The sequence below is a fragment of the Loxodonta africana genome, chromosome 11 (assembly GCF_030014295.1).
Source record: "Loxodonta africana isolate mLoxAfr1 chromosome 11, mLoxAfr1.hap2, whole genome shotgun sequence".
Lineage (NCBI taxonomy): Eukaryota > Metazoa > Chordata > Mammalia > Proboscidea > Elephantidae > Loxodonta > Loxodonta africana.
In genome coordinates, this window is record NC_087352.1 from 95,562,755 (window position 1) to 95,585,660 (window position 22,906).

Below are 22,906 nucleotides of genomic sequence, written 5' to 3' on the forward strand. Positions count from 1 at the left end.
AGCAGCGCTGCAGTCCTAGCCACCTCATCATGGAATCTTACTGCGATCCCGTAGGACAGAAGAGAGCCGTCCCATAGGGTTTCCAAGGAGCAGCTGGTGGATTTGAACTGCCGACCTTTTAGTTTGCAGCCGACTCTTCACCACTGAGCCACCAGGGCTCCAAATTGCCCCCAACATGATGAACATGGCCTGAGGGAGTCAGAGACGGGATGACAACAACATTCCCCAGGGGATTTTTGCCCCAGGAGCAGTTCTGCCACATTGGCCTTCAAGGCCCTTGGTTTTATGACTTTAGCAGTACATTATCGCTGAAAATATCAAAGTCCATGGAATGACTGCAAGGATCTGTGTTCCCAGGACAAGGAGTGATAGTCACTGATTTAAAAGAAGCCTAAATGGAGTGATTTAGAGACAGGTATACTGTGAGTTGGAGTCCTGGGTGGTACAAACAGTTAACACACTCACTGCTAAATGAAAGGTTGGAGGCACCTTGGAAGAAAGGCCTGGTGACCTACTTCCAGAAAATCAGCCATTGAAAATCCTATGGGGCACAGTTCTACTCTGACACACATGGGGTCAACGCGACAGCAACTGGTTTTTTATATTGCAAGTGACGTATCTAGCTTTCTTGCTTCCGGTATTTCCTTTTACATTTCTGGTCCATTTTGCATAACTTTTTCTTCCTTATCATTTAGGAGGATTTGCTACAAAACAAACTGCGCAGTGCAAAAGAAGCCATTCCTTGCACTATGTCAGTGAAGGTATAAGACATACTGTGTTTGTCTTACAAGTGATGAAAGTAAATATATGAAGCTTACAGGTACAAAATAACCTTTTTAAAAAGTACAGAGACGTACTTGTTTGTTAATTCAGTTTTCATTTGTCCTTTATTTATTTTTACTTATTATCGTGAGATAAAGATACAATCACCAATGTACCCATCACTGAGGCCATGAAATAACACATTCCCATTCCCTGACACTGTCTCTGACCCTCTCAGAATCCACTGGTCTCCTTTTCTCCCCAAATAAATTTTGCTCTGAAATTTCTGTTACTGATTTCCCTGGTTTTCTTTTTAGTTTGTATTGCCTATGCTTTTTTCCTTTACATAATACATCATTTAGGGCTGCCCGTAAGAAGTAGAATAAGCAGAATCATATTTCATTCTTCTGTTGCTTCTTTGCTCAACATTTTATTTTTGAGATTTGCCCATGTTAATGGAATTGTATGATATTTCACTGTATGATTATACTACAACTTAATTATTCATTCTACCTTGAGGAGACATTTGGATTGTCTCTCCTCCTTTGCAGATATGAGCAATGCCCTGTAAAGATTCTTGTGTGTGTATTTGAGTGCACTTGTGCAAGAATTCTTGAGGACATAAACCTAACAGTGGAATTGCCGGCTTCTCATGTATGTGCAAGTTCAACTTTCTAGGTAGTGCCGAATTGCATTCCAAAATTGTTACACCTCTGAATTCCAACCAGCAGGTGTATCTGAATTCCTGGTGGTTGCTCCACATCCTTGTTGACATTTGGCATTGAACAACTGTTTCAATTTAGCCAGTCTAATATTAGGGTTCAGGGAGTACCAGAAAGATGTTTGCCTGTGTTTTATTGACTATGCTAAGGGATCCAACTGTGTGGTCATAACAAATTATAGATAACATTGTGAAGAATGGGAATTCCAGAACACTTAATTGTGCTCATAAGGAACCTGTACTTAGACCAAGAAGTCGTTTGAACAGAACAAAAGGAAGGTGTGCATCAGGGTCGTATCCTTTCACCATACCTATCCGATCTGTATGCTGAGCAAATTATCTGAGAAGCTGGACTCTATGAAGAAGACCGGTGCCTCAGGATTTGTGGAAGACTCATTAACAACCTGTTATATGCAGATGACACAACCTTGCTTGCCAAAAGTGAAGAGGACTTGAAGCACTTACTGATGAAGATCAAAGACCACAGCCTTCAGTATGAATTACATCTCAACATAAAGAAAACAAAAATCCTCACAACTGGACCAATAAGCAACATCAGGATAAACGGAGAAAAGATTGAAGTTGTCAAGAATTTCACTTTACTTGGATTCACAATTGACACCCATGGAAGCCGCAGTCAAGAAATCAAACGACAGGGACTCAAGCATAACAACAATTGTGAGGATGGTGCAGGACCAGGCTGTGTTTTTTCTGTTATACATATGGTCACTATGAGTCCGAAGCGACTTGACGGCACCTACAACAACAATAGGTGTGTAGTGGTATTTCATTGTAGTTTTAATTTACATTTCCTTGATTGCTAATGAAATTAAATGCCTTTTCACAAATCTAGGGACTTTTTTTTTTTTTTTAGGGACTATTTGTGTGTGTTTTGAGAAATATCTTATTTCTTTTGCTCATTTTTATATTATATTGACTGCTAAATTTGTACTTATCGTTTCACATTAGCTCTTTATATATTCTGGATTCTAATCTTTGGTTGATTATATATGCTGAAAATATATTCTTTTAGGATGTCCCTTGCGTCTGTTTTGTTTTGCTTTCTTTTATTCTCTTTGTGGTCTCCTTTAAAGAAGTTCTAATTTCAGTATAGTTAAGTATATCAATCTTTTCTTTTACAGTTAGTGTTTTTTATCTTAATAAATCCTTCCCTATTTGAAATTTATTAACATAACCTCCTGTGTTGTCTTCTAAAAGATTTGTATCACATGTCATTGACTTTAAGATGCCACTGATTGTAAGATGTATCACAATTTCAGAAAAGGTAAAACTGGGGTGGGGGGGAAGAACATATCCTTGAAATGATGACAGCAATACAATTTTATTTTCTTGTTTATAACTTTCATCCAGTTAGAGCTGATTTTGTGATATGGAGTAAAGTGAAATCCAAACTCACTTTTTCCATGTAGATAATCAATTCCCTCCTCACCATTTATTGAGAAAGGTCATCTTTCCCCACCTATCTGAACTGCCACCTCTGTTATGCATCAAGTGTGTGTACGTGGTTGATCTTTTTCTGGTCTCTCTAGTCTGTTTTATTGGTCTATTTTCCTATACCACACTGCCTTATTAATATAGACTTGATATTAAAAAAAAAACAAAAAAAAATCCTGTTGCTGTTGAGTCGATTCCAACTCATGGCAACCCAATAGGACAGAGTAGAACTGCTCCATAGGGTTTCCAAGGAGCAGCTGGTGGATTTGAACTGCTGACCTTTTTGTTAGCAGCTGAACTCTTTAACCACTACACTGCCAGGGCTCCATAGATTTGATATATAGGAGGGTGATTCTTTTCTCTATGTTCTTCTTCAACAGTTTTTTGAAGAGGAGACCTCTGTTGGGATTTTGAATGAAATCGTATTGAATCTATGTACTAATTTGTAAAAAATTACTATTTTTATAGGGTTGGTTATTTCTATTCATAAATATGGTACTTCTCTAATTTGATCTTCTTCATGGTCTCTCAGTGAAGCTTTATAATTCTCTTTATAAAGGTCTTGCACTTATTTTGTTAGACTCATTCCTAAGTACCTTGTTTTTTGATACCGTTTAAATAGTATCTTTCCAAAAATTTCATTTCTAACTCTTTACTAAAAAAAACTATTTACTGAAGGTAGATATAAATGCTAATGATTTTAATAGTGACTTTTATACCCGGCAATATTGGTAAACTCTTATATACTCATCCCCATAATTTATCTACATATCCTTTTGAATTTCCTATATACACAATGATGCCATTGTGATTTCTTCCTTTCCAAACTTTATATATTTTCTTTTTCTTCTCTATTTTATGAGGACCTCTAATATAATACTGAATAGAAGTGGAAATGACATGCACTTATCTTGTTCTGCATTTTAAAAGGAATGGTTACATGATGTATGAAAGGAAAGAAGGTTAGCACTCCCCTTGACAAGGATGAAAGGGGCCCTCCAGCCTTTACAACGTGCATATGGCTAAGGCATCTAAACATGGTTTAAAAAAATAAAAAAAGAAATGGCTACTAATAATATTTGCCATAGGCTTTCATAAATGTCTTTTATCAAGGAAAATAGCCCTCGTTTCCTTTGAAGTTTTATCTGGATAGATGTGAATTTTATCAAAGACTTTTTCTTCATCGGCCTAGATCATCACATGATTCTTTTTCCCTTTACTCTTTTAATGCAGTGAATTATATTAATTGATTTTTCTAATATTGAACTAACCTTGCATTCTGGATAAGTCCATTGGTGATGTTAGTTAAGATCTTGCTGGATTCAAATTGCTGAAATTTTGTTCAGGACTTTTGTGTCTATATTTATGGATGACATTGCCCGAAATATTTATTTCTTATAATGGCCTGGCAAGATTTTTGAATAAAGTTATGCTAGTCTCATAAAATGAGCTGAGGAATAATCACTCTTTTTCCATATTCTAAAATAGCTTGCATGAGATTAAAATTATTCATTCCTATAATATTTGGTAGAAGTCACTCATAAAACTGTTTCAAACTGGATTTTTCCTTTGCAGAAAATAATAACAGATTCGAGTTCTTTAATGGTTATAAAATTGCAGTAGTAATAGCATCAGAACCTGTCTAACTTCAGGGGGAATAATGACCAGGATCAGCCCAAAGCTGATTCCCATGAAGTGGAGGTCAGACATACACCCACCCTCCAGCCATTTTACCAATTCTGACACCAGCTGTCCCTCCCACAGAACTCTCTGCTTCTCTTCTGGGTTTAATAATCTGTTGCAATGGCCACACAGAACTCACAGACCATGCTTACAGTTAAGTTATTTATTAAGGAAATAACAGGGTACAACATGGGAGCAGGATCAACACACTACAACTCAGGATCTGGATCAGGAAGTATGTAGGGAAAGTCACCCTTCTTCAGTGCGGGGTAGCTCTTTCAGGTCCTCTTGGCCGTGCAGGCCTCCTCTCTCTCTCTCTCTCAGGACAGGCCTCCTCTTGGCCCCCTCAGAAGAGGCTCTCTCAGGACGGGCTCCTCTTGGCCCTACCATCTGTCACTATCGACTCTGCTGCAAGGCCCCTTCCAGGACTGTCACTGCTGGCTCTGACACTGGGCCCCTTCTGGGCCTTTTGCTGTCTTCAGCGTTATAGCCCTTGACCCATGTTATAGCTCTTCTAGGAGGTTCTTTGCCTCCTCTCTCTGCTCCTTCTCTCCTCTATCTCCTGCTTCTTCCTGGTACTTCTATTCCTGCTTTTTTCTATCTGAAAAACCTCTGTAGAGTTGGCTGGTTAAATACACAAACTCCTCATCAATTTCAAGGCATGGCCCTCCCACCAAGTCCACAAACTACCACTCCCCTCTCGGCAGGCCACAGACACTTCATTTGCATAGTCTGTTGACCAATCCCTGCAAGGTGCATACCAATCACAGGGCAGGTTGCAGCACTGGACCAGACAAAAAGTATCGAATCGAGTTGTTTGTTTATAGCCTAACCAGGAAATGTCAATCACCCTGGCAAAAGTAACAAACCCTCCCAGATAGAAAACTAGGGCAAGGATAACTCCTCAGGGCTTAGGTGAAAAAATCTTTGAAGCTATTTTTCCAAAGAACCAAGGCTACATAAAGGAACTCATTTCACCACAATGGTATTGAGTGTATTCTGGTTTTATCTTTAAGTTTTATTAACTTATATTTCTTGGAATTTTTTTCACTTCATCTATGTTTTCAAATTAATTGGCATAAAAACGCTTACAAAATTTTCTTATCTTTTAAGGTTCTGTATTATGTGTAATTATAGCTTTATCTTTATTCCTCACATTGTTGTGCTTTCTCTTTTTCTCGATCATTTTTGACTGGACATTTGTAAAATGTATTAGTTTTTCACAAATCCAGTGTTTGGCTTACTTGGTCCTTTCTACTGTAAGTTTATTTTTCAATTTTATCTTTATTATTTGCTTTCTTCTATTTATTTGGCTTTATTTTGCTATGCTTTTTCTAGCTTTTAGCTCTTTACATTTCAAACATTTTTCTCTTTTAATATAAGCTTTTCGGTCTATAATTTTTCCCTTAACTATGTGTTTAGCCTTATCCTCAAACTTTGATGCGTAGTATCAGATATTTGGTAAGTAATATTTAAATATTTTCAAATATCCATAGTGATTTGTTCTTTGACCCATGAGTTTCCAAACGAATGGGTTTTTCTGTTTCCTCCTTTTAAAGAAAAAACTGGTTATTGACTAAATTGCATTGTAGTCAGAGTATATGGTCTCTATGACACAAAATTTTCAAAATTCTTTGAGACTTGCTTTATGGCCCAGTGCATGATCAATTCTGGTGAAGTTTCTGGGTGGGCTGGAAAAGAACGTTCTGCAGTTTATGGTACAATATTCCACATTTGTCCAAATTATATCAAACATGTTAATCTTTCCTTCAAATCTATTTGTCACTGATGCTTTTCTGCTCGATCTATCAATTACTACAAGATATGTATTTTTTCATTACGGTAATAGATTTTTTTCCCCTTCTGGGTAGGTCTGTCAATTATTACTTTCAAATCCCAGTGTCACTGCTTACTAGCTGTGAGACCTGTGGAAAGTTATTCAACTTCTCTGTGCCCCAGTTCCTTCATCTATAAATTGGTGTTAATGACAGTAGCTGCCTCATAGGTGTGTGGTGAGAATGACCAGAGGAGCTGAGAAAAGTGACTGCTTAGGAAACGCTGACAATTCTCTGTCCTCACAGACGAAGAAGTGTGAAAGCTGGGAACAGCACAGCCATTTCTTTAAGATCTGGTCACCTCCCCTGGGACCTGCCAGAGGGGAGAGCACAGCATCCCCCTTCCCAACACAGGCTCGGGAGGCTTGATTCTTATTCTGGGGAAAAGCCTTCATCCTTTTCAGGATTCTGTCAGAGATACACCCTCTGTCTGGCCCTTGCCCTCCTGATTTAGATAGGCTTCTCAATGAGTTCAGAGTTTTGGAAATAAAAGCCAGGAAGGAAATGTCTTAAAGGCAACTTCTGCTTTCCACTCTGCTAACAAACTTCCTTGAGAGGAAGAAGCAGAAAGTCTGGGTGCCAAATGTGTACAGGCCAAAGTTCATTATTGGTTATCTGGAGCAGCAGGAAGGAGAAAAAGGGGAAGCATTGTTTAGGAAGCACTGAGTTTCTGTTTATGTGATAGAAAATTTGGCAACGGGTATTGGTGAGGGTTGCACAACGTGATTAATGTAATTAGTGTCATTAAACTCTACATGTGAAAAGTCTTGAATTGGCAGACGTCTTGTATATACCTTTATAACAATAAAATAAATAAATAAAAATAAAAGAAAGCCTGGGTGCATCCTCTAAAGGGGAGGAAGGGGAGAGAATGCAAACAGAAACACGTACCATTAAAAAAAAAAAATTATCCTGTTGGAAAAGGAATGGCTTAAGCATATGGTGCCAGTTAGAAGGAGCAGGAGGTAAAATTGCAGACCAAGAGATCACCCTAGGTGCCATGCTAGGGAATTGCCAATAACTGTGCCATGGTCAGGTCTGCAATTCAGTGGAGTGGGTGTCAAACTCTGCAGAACTGGAAGGCAGGAGATGCCTGCAATGGACCACAAGAGGGATGGTGAGGGCCTGATAGCAGGCAGGGGTGAGGTCAAAGAGTTGTGCAACTGTGGAGGACCCTGAAGGGGGCAATACGGTAATTCTGGAGAGAAGCGGACAGATCACACAGAGCTTTAAAAGGAGCAACGACTGAACGTGGAACGGGAGTAGAGGGAAAATGAAGATCCTTCCTGGGTTTCTGGCTAAGATGACAAAATGGATGTCAGTGTCATTAACCAGGATGTGAGGAGATTCAGGAGGAGCAGGTGTGCAGAAGCAAAGATAATAAGCCTGAATTTGATGTGACTGTAGGCCATACGAGCCCTGGTGGTGCAGTGGTTAAAGCGCTCAACTGCCAACCAAAATGTGGGTGGTTCAAACCCACCAGCCACTCTGTGGGAGAAGGATGTGGCAGTCTACTTCCATAAAGATTTATAGCCTTGGAAACCCTATAGGGCCGTTCTACTCTGTCCTATAGGGTCTCTATGAGTCAGAATCGACTTGATGGCAGTGGGATTGGTTTAGTTTGGTTTGATGAGCCATGCTGGTGGTGAGGTCTAAAGCCACTGAGCTCAGGCATGTGGATCTCAGAGGAATTCTGCCTGATGAGAGCAAGAGGAAGTTTCAAGAAAGAAATATTGGTCAATAGCATCTTACCTTACAGAGATCATGAGTAATAGGACCTAAATGAGATCCATTCTGTTTAGCAACCAGAAGGTCTTTGGTGACCTTAGGTAGAACAGTTTCGGGCAGGAACAAGAGAGCAGTGAAGAAGAATACTCCTTTTTCAAGGTAGTTTGGCTGATATGGAAGCTATGAGATAAGTCAATGGCCTGAGGAAAACAGAGACAAGGAAGGCTTCTTTTTTTTTTTTTAAATGGCTGGAGGGAGAGGCCTGAGCCTGCTATCTGCTGATGAATCCAGATAAGAGTTGAGGAAGAAGGGACAATGAATGGAGTGAGGTTCTTCTCCACGGAGTTGGAAGGTGGTGAGGTCAGACTACAGGTGAAGAAGAGTCACCTTCCTCTCACATTCCAGTGGAGTAGGTGGGAATTGGATGGCTCCCCACGCACATCCCAGGAGTCAAAGACAGGAAGTAAAGAGATACCATGCATCAAACAATGAGTCCCTACTTTATTTAAGTGGTGGTGCAAGTTAAGTAGACACTCAGAATAAGAAAAATACTAGAAATGTGAACTAATCATGCAGTGAGGCATCAAACCTAAGGATGTTTGGAGGAAGGGAGAGTTGTCTAGGATTTCCTGAAAGGAAGGAAGGAAGTTCAGCAGGATATTTTTAAGGCAGGAGGTAGTAAAGACAGCCTGAGAGAAACAAAAGTCTAAGTGGGAAAAATGGAAGCGAGAAATAAAAGCAAACAGTGTTTTTTTAGTGACTGAGCCTGTTTCAGGTTCCAGACACAGAGCTAAATTAGGCACTTCGTACATAGGTAAGCACATACAATCCTCAAAATGATGGAAAAGGGCATTACTATTTCCATTTTATTGTTGAAAAGACTGAGGATCAAGTTCTTTTTCTTGCTTTATTTCCATTTCTCCATAATAAAGTAAAATGCTTTGGAATGAGAGGAAGGATGAGACCCAGCTCAGGTGCTTCTCTTTTTAAAAATTAATTTCACTTGATGGCATTGAAAAGAGGACAAGTCCCGGATTGCTTGGGCCAGGAAAACTACACATCTCCATAGGGCCTCGATCAGGGATGGGGCAAACCCCCTGTCGAATTTTAGAGAAAGGCAGAAGGAACTTTTATGAGGAAGTCGTTGCTCGATTTCTTCAGCGTGAGAGGGAGGAGGCTGGGGCCTGTCTCAAAACAGCTCAGTCACCCCATACTCCATTTATGGCAGGAAATTTTGCTGTGACTGGGCTCAAGTCAGAATTGACTCTCTCCATGGTAATCCATGGGTTGGGCTCATCCCAGAGGAGCTTTATATAAATGCCTATTTCAATACCTTCAAGGCTATGTAAATTACCATGCACATAATAATGCGAGGAACCTTGTTGGCTTCGTGGTTAAGAGCTCAGCTACTGGCAGTTCGAATCCACCAGCCGCTCCTTATAAACCCTATGGGACAGTTCTACTGTGTCCTATAGGGTCACTATGATTCCAGTCGACTCAACGGCAACGGGTACAGAATTATAATGCGTGCTGAGAAATTACTGGAATTTGGAAGTAATACCTGCACTTACATTCATAAAGTAATAGAACAGAATGTAAAAAGATGCCACAATTATATACAGGACCGGCAATCCTTTTCTTGAAGTATATTTTTGAAAGCGGGGATGTAATAAGATTTTGGAGAGAAATAACCAAACAGGCAGATGCGCTATTGGCTGAAAGTGGATTATAAAACATTAATGCCGTAAGCCTTTTTTGCACTTTAATATTCTTTTTTTGCAACTGGAGTCTAAGTTCCACGTGACACGCCTCACTGTTACCATGGAGACCAGACGAAACTTTTTTTTTTTTTTTCTTAAGTAACGCTCCGATTGCCCAAGCACAAAAGGACCCTGTGCCTCCGCTCCTCAAAGGCCGGAGGTCTAGGCTCAGGAACGCAGGAGACGCCGAGCGAGCAGGCGGCGAGCGGCCCCCGACCTTGCGCTCCTCCCCGGCTGCCGCTGCTCGGCCGGGAGGGGGCGGCGGAGCGCGCGGCGTCACGTGGCCGCGGCCGCCCGCCCTTCCACCGGGGCGGGGCCTGAGCTCCAGTCCGCCCGCTGCCCGGCCGCCGCCGCGTCCCATTCATGAGGGCCGCCCGGCTCGCCTGCGGCCCAGGCGCCTCCCCAGGCAGCGGCGGCGGCGGCGGGGGCCCGGGTCCAGCGCGCGCCCTCGGCCGGCACCGCCCCCTCAGCCCGCGGACCCTTCTTCGCCGGCCGCCGCTCGCCGCCGCCGTCCAGCCGCCGCGTCCACTCAGCCGCCCGCGGGCACCGGCGCGGGCCGGCAGCGGAGTCCCCGCAGGTGAGCGGGCGCCGAGCCGCGGTCCCCGCTCCCGCCGGCTTCCCTCGGGCGGGCCTCGGGTTTCTGCGCGGACCGCGGGGTTCCAGCTGCGCGCGGGCGCTGCGCTCGGTTGTCCTGCGGAGGCCGGGGCCCTCCGGGCCGAGTGACCCCTGCTCGCCCCCAGTCTCGCCGCCCCCGCGCCACGTAGACCGCGGCTGTGGGCGCCGCAGGACGGGCTGCGGGGCTGGGGCGGGGGGAGCCGGGGCGCCGAGGGTGGGGGCTGCGGGCCTGGGAGGGGGCGCGAGGTCGGCGGGGTTCTGTGGCGGAGGGAACGAGAATTCCCCCCCCCGCAAAAAAAAAAAAAAGATTCGGTGCAGCTGGCGATGGTCAAGTTGGCCCTCTGCCTCCGTACCCGGGTTCCGGCGAGGAGGCTCGAACCCGGGGAGCGCCGCCTCGGACCGCCGCGGTTCGCTGCTGAGGCCGCGTCGGCGTCCCGCCCCGGCCCGCGGGGGAGGGGGCGCCGGCACGTGATGTGCATTGAGACGAGGGCTGGGAAGTTGCTGTTGCCGCTGTATGGCCGTTGGTTTGGCCGGCGCCTCCGCCTTCAGCTTGTCGACCGGGTTGAGAGTACGTGAGTAGCTTTTTTTTCCCTAAAGCCCCTTCTCCCGCAGATGTTAATTTGTAGGATAAACAGTTTACGTTAAGGGTTTCTTTCTCAACTTTTAGCATCGGCAGGTCACCGTTTTCTGCAGTTAGGAACAAATTTAGACTATTGTAATTGAAAATTTGGGATGACATTTTGGAGGTGTAAGTATGAAAAACAGGACCGGAAAGAACTCTCAGCATTTGAAAATGCTCTGAAGGAGTACTTAAGCTAGTAGACTTCATTTTTTAATGTACATTTTGGGGGCCTATTTTCTAAACCTTTTTTTTTTTTTTAATTGGGGAAGAGTATCTTGGTGTCAGGAAACCCTGCTGGCGTAGTGGTGAAGTGCCACGGCTGCTAACCAAGAGGTCAGCAGTTCGAATCCGGCAGGCGCTCCTTGGAAACTCTCTGGGCCAGTTCTACTTTGTCCTGTAGGGTCGCTATGAGTTGGAATCGACTCGACGGAAGCGAGGTTTTTTTTTTTTTTTTGGTGTCTTGGTGTCAGCCGAGGACCCATTGAAGTTCTTTGCCCAGTAGAGAGACTGGGTAACTGTTATTTACTAAAACTTGCCTGGCTAGCTTACAACGTTTTGACGGTACAAAGTCAGATATATCTTGAAATATTTACAAATTATTGAGTGTCCCACGATAGTTTATAGCTTGATTGGTTTTACTGGTTCTCCGTGGCTTAAGAATGAAAACTGACAGGTGATGCTGAAGGGGGGAGGAGGCAGAGCCCTGAGCAACCAGCAGGGGCTGCGCTCAGGTGACTTAGCCTTTGTGCCTGCGCTCCCAGTGCAGCGCCCTTTGTCTGAAGGGCAGTCAGTATCAACCTTAGTTGATGCTAAGTCAGCGTAGAAAAGCATCGTCCAAAGCCACAGGTGAAGTGGGCAGCTTCTTCCCTCCAGCTGAGTGTGCAGCTGGCTGTGGTGTATCAGACTGAAGTATCTCCATGCTCAAACGTTGGTAAAACCAAAACCAAACTTGTTGCTGCCCAGTCGATTCCAACTCATAGCGACTCTGTAGGACAGAGTGGAACTGTCCCAAGGGGTTCCCAAGGAGCGGCTGGTGGGTTCCAGCTGCCGACCTTTTGGTTAGCAGCCAAGTGCTTTAACCACTGCACCACTAGGGACAGCTGGAGAGTGCTAGATGTGAAGTGACAAGTTCTGTTTTAATATCCGGATGGTACAATTGAGCATCAACAGAGAAGCATTATGCTTAGAAAACGCTGAAGTGGGAGCATTTGAAAACCATTGAACACTGCAGTCAAGTCACTGTTAAGCAAATAATAGGGTTAGCTGGGACTTGGTGTCTTTTTTTTGCTATGTTCTTGTAGCAGTAAAGGTACTCATCATCCTGTATTGTAATTCTTGTGTTACTCACTGAACTGTGCCCTACAGTGGACCTTGAGCCCTTGAAGGCAAGACCCTTGGAGCTGCCCAAACCAAAACCAAAACCACTGCCGTGCAGTCGATTTTGTCTCACAGCCACCCAGTAGGACGCAGTAGAACTGCCCCATAGGGTTTCTAAGGCTGTAATGTTTACAGAAGCAGACTGCCACCTCTTTCTCCCATGAGCTGCTGGTGGACTCAAACCACTGACATTTCAGTTAGCGGTGGAACACTTAACTACTGCACCACCAGGGCTGCCAATAGGAATCAAATTGGGCAGAGCCTGCCTTTAGCAGAACCTCCGTAGTGGTCTGTTGAAGGCAGGCAGGCAGCTAGCCAGCCAGTTTGTCCTTTCCAGTGATATAAACAGCCTGTAGCCACTTCCTGAATGAGTTCACTCAATTTTCCCGAATGTACGTGGCTTTGGATGAATAATCCTGGCAGTGCCACACATTAAAAATGAAATAAAAAAAAAAGGTTGTCCTCTAGTTGGTACTGACTCATGGCGACCCCACTGTGTGTCAGAGAATTGTGCGCCATAGAGCTTTCAGTGGTGGTGGTGGTGTGTGCCAGCAAGTTGATTACGACTTGTAGTGACCCTGTAGGACGGTAGAACTGCACCGTAGTGTTTCCTAAGCTGTAATCTTACAGGAGCAGATAGCCAGGTCTTTTCTTCTGTGGAGCCGCTGGTGGGTTCAAACTGCCAACCTTTGGGTTAGAGGTCGAGCGCCTAACCATTACCCCACGGGTGCCTTTCCCCACCTGTATTTTCGCCTTCTGTACAAGGAGATTATAGCAGGAAACTAAGGTGGTTTATGTGATATTAGAAGTGTGAACTTTCAGATTATTTAGGTCAAATTATAGTTTTAGATACTATATAAATGTATTAGGGAAAAAGGAAGGGATCATAGAAAGTGATCTTTTTAAAAGCTCCATTCGGAACGTGATGCCTAGTTTTGTAATCTTTGAATTTAGAACTTTATTACTCAGTGTGTAGATATACCTATAAAAACAAACAACCTGTCACCGTTGACAAGAGCTCATTTTTTCAGTGGTTTAGGGGTAGTGAAAGGTTAACTTAAGCTAATGAGCATTATAGTGAACATTTTGCAGTGTTTAGTTTAAATATAGCTTGGTTCTTTGTGTCAGCAGCTATTATTTCTGGATATACTTCTTTGTGTACATATTTCTCAACATAATCAGTGCAAAACCACTTAGCGGTAGGCGGTCATTAGAGTTTAAATTGCTCGTTTTGGTCAGGGAAGCTTTGTCTTGTTAGGTAGATTCACCTGCCTCCTTGAGGCATTTAGCAGCCTAAGTGAGGAAGTTTTTTAAAGCCGGACTTGAACCTGTCCATCTTTGTTTTAAATCCTTTCATTTTTGCTCTGACCCCAGTGGCTGTGGATGTGTGTGTGCGCGCACCTGCACACGTGTGCACACTGACTTGTCCACAGTGAGGTAGTGATTTGGAACCTTTATCTTGAAATCCTGTTTTTCTCTCTCTCTAATACCCTTCAGTGCTAAGGAAGTTGTACTTCTGGCTGAGCCCCAGTCTCCTGATGGATCGTTTGTCTTCTTCATGATGAAACAACTCACCAGTTGGTAGGCATAACCTCTGGTTGGCAGCGTCTTACATAAATTGTGTCTCACTAAAACTTTGAAGAGTTAGAAGATACCTGTTATAGGCTAGAGCAGTAAGCTTTATGGCTATTCTTGGTAATTCGACATTTGAATACTAAGTTGACCGTCTAGGTGGCTTTGTTGCCAACTGTGACTTCTGGGATCCACTTGGTTGTTTATAACACACTATTGGTGCTGCACTGCAGTAAACACTTTGCACACGGAAGGTCCTGTCATCACCAAGACAGACTTGTGAGGGGTTGGGGCAGCCTGTGGGGCGGCGGGGGGGAGGTGCTGGGCTGGAATCCACTGGCCGCTCCAGCCTCCGCTGTCCTGGTGGGCCTGCCTCCTGATCTTTGAGAGGAAGCTTGGCCCTGCCTCTGCTCTGAAGTTGTGCGACTGTATGATTCCGCTCTCAGTTCTCCGTCTAGGAGGAGGGAAAGGGGGAAAAAAAAGAATCAGTTAGGAGATAAGCCCTGCTGCAATGCAAGATAAAATCCCTTCTGACTTTTAAGGTTAGAATGTTGATAAAGTATGCCTTTGTTTTTCGAATTTGTTTTAGTAACTACAATTTAGGTTCTTTTGTCTCTAAATCCTCTGAATGCTAAATTTCAGCAATCCTATTTGTTAAATTTTTTTTTTTTTAAATTAGGTTAAAACTGTAACAAAGAAAGAAAGGAGCTAGTCTCACCTGTGAAGCCTGACAATGTTACATTACTCCATGGGTGCCTTTCCCCACCTGTATTTTACCTTCAGTACGAGGAGATTATAGCAGAAAACTAAGGTGGTTTATATGATATTAGAAGTGTGAACTTTTAAATCTTAGATTATTTAGGTCAAATTATAATTTTAGATACTACGTAAATGTATTAGGAAAAAAGGAAGGGATCACAGAAAGTGATTTTTTTTAAAAGCTCCCTTAGGAATGTGGTACCTAGTTTTGTAATCTTTGAATTTAGAACTTTATTACTCAGCGTGTAGATATACCTATAAAAACAAACAAAACCAATTGCCATTGACTCAGCTCCAACTCATAGCGACCTCATAGGGTTTCCAAGGCTATAAATGTCTAGGGAAGCAGACTGCTACGTCTTTCTCCTGTGGAGTGGCTGGTGGATTTGAACTGCTGACCCTTCAGTTAGCAGTTAATCAGTTCAACCACTGCACCATATATTTTCAACCTGAATTATCCCAACCTGGCTTTTCTACCTTCTTCTGTTTGGAGGAGAAGCATGGCTCCCAGAAAAGCACACCTTGTGATGTGGGGGTAGCCTGTGGAGTGCCTTCCCGACCTTACCTTTATCTGACCTTTTGGGCACATTTGAACAGTTTAGAAAATGTTTACTTCTATAGGTAATTTCATGAACAGTAACTGAGCAAAATGTGAGTCTGTTGCCTTTATTTCATGTTTTTTCTTTTTGTACTGGTTTCCTTACCTTAATTATATTGTTTTGTAATATGTGTATTTGTCTGAACTGCCTCAAGTTATTTTTTTTCAACCAGGTAGAGTATAAATAAAATTTAAATAATGATATATAAATTCTAAGCTGTTTTCAACTTCTGACTTTTTTTTACGTTTCCTGTTCAGGAATCTACAGTAGGTGATCCATTCTTACCTGTCTTGGCATATCTAAGTTTCTCATCTCAGTTCTTTCAATTCAGTTTTCTCCCTACCATCCCCACACCCCCAAACATTTAGTCATTTTCTTCAGTACTCCTTTTCCTTGATTACCTTCAGCTTTAGGGGCACACCTCATTCATTACTCTGTGTGAATATTGCTCCGTTATTTTGTATTTTCTGAGTTATTTGTGTTATTTACTCTCTAGTTACCTGTGGCTTCTATCTGTTATTCAGCGTCAGAGTGAATAAATAGTCTCTTCAGTTTTCAGACCCTCCCTGTGGATAACACCAGTTCGCCTCCTTTCTGTAAATTTTGAACGAAGGGGCGCAGTAGGGGAGAGATGGAGACAGGTTGAATGGAAGTAGTAAGAAGCTGGCCTTGAAGGTTTGGTGAATTCAAGGAGAAAAAGTAGAATTTGAGGAGGGGAGGAAGGAATGTTTAAATACAGACACCTTTGGAGTGTGGTCATGGGGAAAGAGGATTTGTTGATTTTAAAATAGCTGTGAAGGGGAGAGAGGGAGGGACTGTCTAAGGTTGATGTGCAGAAGGAGCTCAAGATAGAATGAGCCGGAAAGGCCGTAGAGGAAACATTTTGGTGGTCTGATGTACTCTCTCCTGTTGTTTTGATTTTTAAATTTTTGGGTTAATAGTTAATTTAGTAGAAATCTTAAATAACAGTTTTGAGGCTCTAAATAGATGTGGATTTAAGAAGTTTAAGAGGCGTAATCAATAATATTTGAAAGTGAAGGAATATCAAGATTTAGGTTTAAAAATATTTGGTTTTGGTGGTTATCACTTAAGCTTCAGTAGACAAAGAGGAGAAACAGAAGATGGGGAAAGCAGCCTTCAGAAACTCTGAAGTTGCAGATAGTGGTTTTACTGCAAGAAAAAGAATAGGCATATGGTACTTTTATGGATTGAATCGTGACCCCCCCCCCCCCCAAAATGTGTGTCAACTTGGCTAGACCATGATTCCCAGTATTGTGTGGTGGTTCACCATTTTGTGATCTGGTATGATTGTCCTGTGTGTATAAATCCTAATCTCTGTGATGTTAACGAAGCAGGATTGGGGTAGTTACTTTGATGAGGCAGGACTCAGTCTACAGGATTAGGCTGTATCTTGAGTCAGTCTCTTTTGAGATGTAAAAAGAGAAGCAGGAGAGAGACATCATACCACCAAGAAAAAAGTGCCAGGAATGAAGTGCGTCCTTTAGACCTGGGGTCCTTTTCCTGAGAAGCTCCTAGACCAGGGAAAGATTGATGACAAGGACCTTGCCCCAGAGCCAACAGAGAGAGAAAGCCTTCCCCTGGAGCTGGCACCCTGAATTTGGCCTTCTAGCCTCCTAAACTGTGAGAGAATAAATTTCCCTTTGTTAAAGCCATCCACTTGTGGTATTTCTGTTACAGCGATGCTGGATAACCAAGTAACTTCTTTAGTGACCAAGTGAATTCCTGCACTTAACTGTTTCTGAAATATACTAGAAGGGGTATTGATCAGAGGGTATTGATTTAAACATCTGTTTTTTAACCTGTAGCAAGTTTTTTTTTTTTTTTAATGAAAAGAAGGTATTATAAACATCATTCAGGGATAATCTGGAATTGAAAGCTACCTAAAAGACATTTTTTTATACCTCTGAATAAACAGATTGGAATTGCACGATGGCCGAGATGCTTCTGATAATCAGTTCACTGCATTATAATGTGTTATTTATTCCTCTTCACAAGCTAGATGTGTCTAGCTGAACTAGAGATTTGATGTTTAACTCGTTCTAAAGGAGTGGTATCCAGAATGTGAATAGCTCTTAATAGGTATTTGAACATAATCTATTTAATGTACTTATAAAATCAGCTCATAATTTGATAATGTGATTTTACATAGTATTCACTGTGAGACAGCAAAGCTATCAGATAGTTCAGATGGATTAAGAACTCTGACTTGACTCTGTATTGTGGTGTGGCTTTTTTCGCAACAGTTGAGCATGTCAGCTTGGTGTGCCTTTCTTATTAATCAACATAAGTCAAGGAATATGCTTAGTCCAACATCATAAGGATCCATTTTTTGTCTGTTTTAGGATGCTAAGTGTGTTTTTTTCTTCGTAAGACCTGCCGACGTAATAAATTTCCTTAACAGTAAGTACCTGTTGGCTGTGATTTGGAATCGACAGCAGTGGGTTTTAGTTTTTTATTTGACGTTCAAGGGGCCATACTTGCATGGTGGTTAAGCGTCTGATTGCTAACTAATGTCAGCAGTTCGAAGCTACCAACTGCTTCATGGGAGAAAGATGTGGCAGTCTGCTTCTGTAAAGATTTACGGGCTTGGAGACCCTATGGAGCAGTTCTACTCCATCCTACTGTGAGTCGGAATTGACTCGACGGCAACAGGTTTGCTTTTTTTTTTTTGGTGTTTGACATTATAGCCATGACCTTTATTTATATATGAACTATAGAGGAACAGGCCTTACTTAGAGGCGCATCACTTAAGAGAGAAAGCTCTCTGTTCTGTAATTAAAAATGTATGATAAACAAGTACTTTATACTTTTTAGAAAGGACATTTTTGTTGTTGTTGTAGAGCTTTCTGACTGGCTCAAGCCTTTCAGATCAAAATAATTTGCCTAAGTAGCATTTTTGAAAAGTAGAAATTTGGAATTTGGGGTCTCTATTTGTGGAAACCCTGGTGGCGTAGTGGTTAAGTGCTACAGCTGCTAACCAAAGGGTCGGAAGTTCGAATCCTCCAGGCGCCCCTTGGAAACTCTGTGGGGCAGTCCTGCTCTGTCCTGTAGGGTCGCTATGAGTCAGAATCAACTTGACGGCAATGGGTTTTTTGGATCTACTCGAAGAAGCCCTGGTGGCACAAAGGTTAAGCGCTTGGCTGCTAACTGAAAGAGCAGTTCAAACCCACCTAGCGGCTTTGTGGGAGAAGGACCTGGTAGTACTGTAAAGATTACAGCCAAGAAAATCCTTTGAGGGCAGTTCTGCTCAGTCACATGGAATGCTATTTGAAATCAGCTCAATAGCACCCAACAACAGCAGTATCTACTCAGGAGTCCCTGGGTGGTGCAAATAGTTAACGTGCTCAGCTGCTAACTGAAAGGTTGGAGGTTCGAGTCTACCCAGAGGCACCTCTGAAGAAAGTCCTGTTAATCTACTTCAGAAAAATCAGCCATTGAAAACCTATGGAGCACAGGTCTGTTTTGACACACGTGGGGTCATCGTGAGTTGAAATCAACTTGGTGGCAACTGGTTTTTTGATTTTGTTTTTAATATCTACCCTGTCCACTGACAGCCTGTAAAATGGTGCTAAATGTCTCCTTTTTAGGAGCACTAAATATTCCCAGCAAGTGCTTAATGTTTGTCAGAGATGATTACCATCATTGCAGTTGCATGATTGAATACCTACTTTGTGCTAGGCGTCCTGCTGTTACCTATAATTATCTCTTTAAGAGTCACAACAAACAGACAATAGCCTGTTTTCTAGGTGTAGAAGCTGGAGCTGAAAGAGCTTTGCCAAAGGCCAGGACCCACACTCCTGCCCCTGCTCCCAGCCACCACAGTGTCCGAGGAACTATAAAAGTGCTTGGGCATTTATTTGCCATTCCTAGATCAGATTTAGAGTTTTGATCTGACTTTATTAGGTAGAACTGGGGGATGTATTCTGAATGTCAGGGTCTGTAAATGGTAATAAAAGCACAGTACCTGCTTTAGAGGAGCCTTGGATTTCTCTGAATCACTTATGTATGAAAATCTATGGTGCAAGGGAGAGAAATACCAGCCAAGAAAATCCAGAGGTGATTATGCCTCCAACACACCTACATGGCAGTCACTCGCCCTGGAAGGAGCTGGAAAATGTGACTCTTAAGTTCTTCTGCCTGCCTTTTGCAACACGGCTGTGTCCCTGGGCTAAGTCTGGATCGAGTGTTAGAAAGATATATTTTTTCATACAACGTGGCCCCTAAACTCAAGCTAACTATCACCTGCTGTGCAAGAAGAGCGATTGTGTTTTAGTGATAAGGAAGCAGGAGATGGGCTCAGTTAGATACGTCACTGTCCAACATGATGCCGCCTTCAGAGATTTTCTCTGGTAATGTTGACTGTTCCTGATTTGAGTACGTAGGTGTGCGCCATAGCCCCTTGATTACATGGGACTGGACTGTGTAGAAGGAACATGGAGCTACAAAATTTCAGAGTTGGAAGGAGCTTCCAGGTTTTTACTCCGTACGAGAACCCTTTTCCAGGTCCTACTTGAGCATGTCCGTTGACAGTGGATTTGTTTTTTCTCTTATTCTTTATAAGACATCTCATTCAGTTTTGGAGAAATTATGATTGCTGGTCTTAGGCCTGGTTTCTGAAGTGATCTGGACCAAGTCTCAGCCCCCTTCCATGTCACCTGCTACTTGGGATAGTTCCCTTAAATGATCCTCCCTCTCCCTTTTTTCCTATTTTGGTAAAATAAACAACATAATTTACCATTGTAACCATTTTTGAAATATACAGTTCACGGTGTTGTACAACCATCATTGCTATCTAGTTGAGAACATTTTCATCATCTGAGATGAAAGCCCTGTGTGGATTAAGTGGTCAACCCCTGTGCCTCCCTCCTTCCAGCCCCAGGCAAGCACACATCTGCTTTCTGTCTATGGATTTGCCTATCCTGGATAGTTGGTATGGATGGTGTCATGCAGCGTGTGGTCTTTTGTATCTGACTTTTTTTCGAGTTGCATAATGTTTTCAAGGTTCACGCATGTTGTAGCATGTATTAGTACTTCATTCCTTTTTATATAGCTGAGTAATATACCGTATTTTGTTTATCTATTCATCTGCCGACGGACATTTGGGTAGTTTTTACTCTTTGGCTATTGTGAATAATGGTGCTATGAATATTTGTTCAAGTTTTTGAACACCTGTGTTCAGTTTGGCGGGGTATATTATACCTAGGAGTCACTATGAGTCGGAATCAACATGACGGCACACAACAGTAACTAATGAGTGTCTTTTCATGTGCTTGTTGGCTATTTGTGTATCTTGAAACCCTTAGGCCCCCCCCTTTTTTTTTTACTTTTGATTAAAATACATCAAAACCCCCTCCCATTTAACAATTTCTACACATACCGGTCAGTGACATTGGTTACATTTTTCACATTGTGTCAACTTCTCTTTATTTCTGCTCTCCTTGTTTCACCCCCTTCACCCCCGCTAATTTAATTTAGACTCAGTGCTCTCTATAAACTCACTTAGGCTTTAGAATTACTGTTGTCCTTCGATCTCATATAGATAACTTTTTTAAAAGTGCACTTTACTTGAGGGTGACATTCTTTACTTTTCGAGCGAAGTATCTTTTAGTTCAAAGATGGCTTCAGGGGATAGTTTTGGTTCAGGGTTTAAGAGTATTTCAGGGCAGTAGTCTCAGGGATTCCTCCAGCTTCAGTCCAGCAAAACTGGATTCTTTAGGAGTTTTAAGTTCTGTTCCCCATTTTTTCCTTTCTGCTGGGATCCATCTGTTGTGTCCCCTATTGAAACATTTGGTAGTGGTAGCTGGGTACCATCCAGTTCTTTTGGTCTCATGTTAGAGGAAGCAGTGGTTCATGGAGCCCTTGCCCATTTTTTTCCTATTATTTTCTTTTCCCATTTTCACCTACTGTTCACTTATTAATTTACCTTTACTCACATATTTAACTTCTTTATTTCTTTTTCTCATTTTATTCTTTTTTTTCCTAAATTTTATTTTGCTGTTGTTGAGAATATACACAGCAAAACATATACCAATTCGACAATTCCTACGTGACACGGATTACATTCTTCGAGTTGAGGAAACATTTTCACCCTCCTTTTCTGAGTTGTTCCTCCCCCATTAAAATAAACTCACTGCCCCCTAAGGTTCCTATCTAATCTTTTAAATTGCTATTGTCAATTTGATCCCTTATGGATAGTTCTTAAAAGAGCATAATGCTCAAGGCTTCACTAGTGAAGCTAAGCTATTGTTTGGTTTTAAGATGATTTCAGGGGATATTTTTTGGTTTAAGGTTTAAAGATTATCTCAGGGCAGTAGTTTCAGGGGTATGTCCATCTTCCACGGGTCCAGAAAGTCTGGAGTCCATGAGAATTTGAAATTCTGTTCCCCATTTCCCTGTTTTTGATCAGGATTCTTCTGTAGAATCTTTGATCAAAATGTTCAGTAATGGAGGCCAGGCACCATCCAGTTCTTCTGGTCCCCTGGCAAAAGAGGCAGTTGTTCACGGAGGCAGTTATCCACACATTCCGTATCCTCCTATCCCTAACTCTTCCTCTTCCTCCATTGCTCGAGGTGAATAGAGACCAATTGTTGTGCCTTGGATGACTGCTTGGCCTTTGTCCTTTTTTTAATTGTGTGGTTTGTCTTTTTGTTGTCGAGTTCTAAGAGTTCTTTATATATTCTGGATATTAAACCCTATCAGATACATGATTTACAAAATGGTTTTTGCTACTACGCTTTCTTCTAAGAGTTTTATATAGTTTTAGCTCTTAAATTTAGGTCTTTGAACCATTTCAGTTAATTTTTGTAAGTAGAGTGAGGTAAGGATCTAACTTTATTCTTTTACATGTGGCGATCCACTTGTTCCAGCGCTATTTATAACACCATGAATAGACTGTTTTTCCCCATTGAATGGTCTTGGCCCCTTATTGCAATCAATTGACCATGGTTGTATGGATTTATTTCTGGACTCTTAATTCCATTCTATTGATGTATATGTCTGTTTTTATGCCAGTACCACACCATTTTGATTGCAGAAGCTTTGAAGTCGGGAAGTGCGAGCTCTCTCACATTGTTCTTTTTCAAAATTGTTTTGGCTAAAAAAAAATTTTTTTCATTTTTAATGTGCTTTAAGTGAAAGTTTACAAATCAAGTCAGTCTCTCATACAAAAATTTATACACACCTAATTGCTCTCCCCCTAATGAGACAGCACATTCCTTCCCTCGATTCTATTTTCCAGTCCATTTGGCCGGCTTTTGACCCCCTCTGCTCTCTCATCTGCCATCCAGACAGGAGATGCCAACATAGTCTCATGTGTCTGTCTACTTGACCCAAGAAGTTCACTCTTCACCGGTATCTTTTTGTATCCCATAGTCCAGTCCAATCCCTGTCTGAAGAAT

The 22,906-nt window shown here is 42.2% G+C and overlaps 1 protein-coding gene and 1 pseudogene across 4 annotated transcripts in view; both read left to right on the forward strand.

The window, feature by feature from the left end:
* Positions 1-3,878: 3,878 nt before the first annotated feature.
* On the forward strand, positions 3,879-4,019 carry LOC111749688 (U6atac minor spliceosomal RNA; annotated as a pseudogene).
* Positions 4,020-10,426: 6,407 nt separating this feature from the next.
* The window catches only part of LPIN2 (lipin 2), a 111,198-nt gene continuing 98,718 nt past the window's right edge, over positions 10,427-22,906 (forward strand). Inside the window, exons 1-2 of one of the 4 annotated variants that reach the window (XM_023543966.2) lie at positions 11,110-11,127; positions 14,056-14,139. Coding sequence is in view for 1 of the 4 variants with exons in the window: in XM_010586840.3 (XP_010585142.2) it covers positions 11,074-11,127 (54 nt within the window). In the remaining 3 variants the exon portion in view is untranslated. Of the gene's footprint in view, positions 10,522-10,995; positions 11,128-14,055; positions 14,140-17,891; positions 17,910-22,906 lie in introns of those variants that run through there. The other 3 variants (XM_003406373.4, XM_010586840.3, XM_010586841.3) reach the window with 3 other exon arrangements.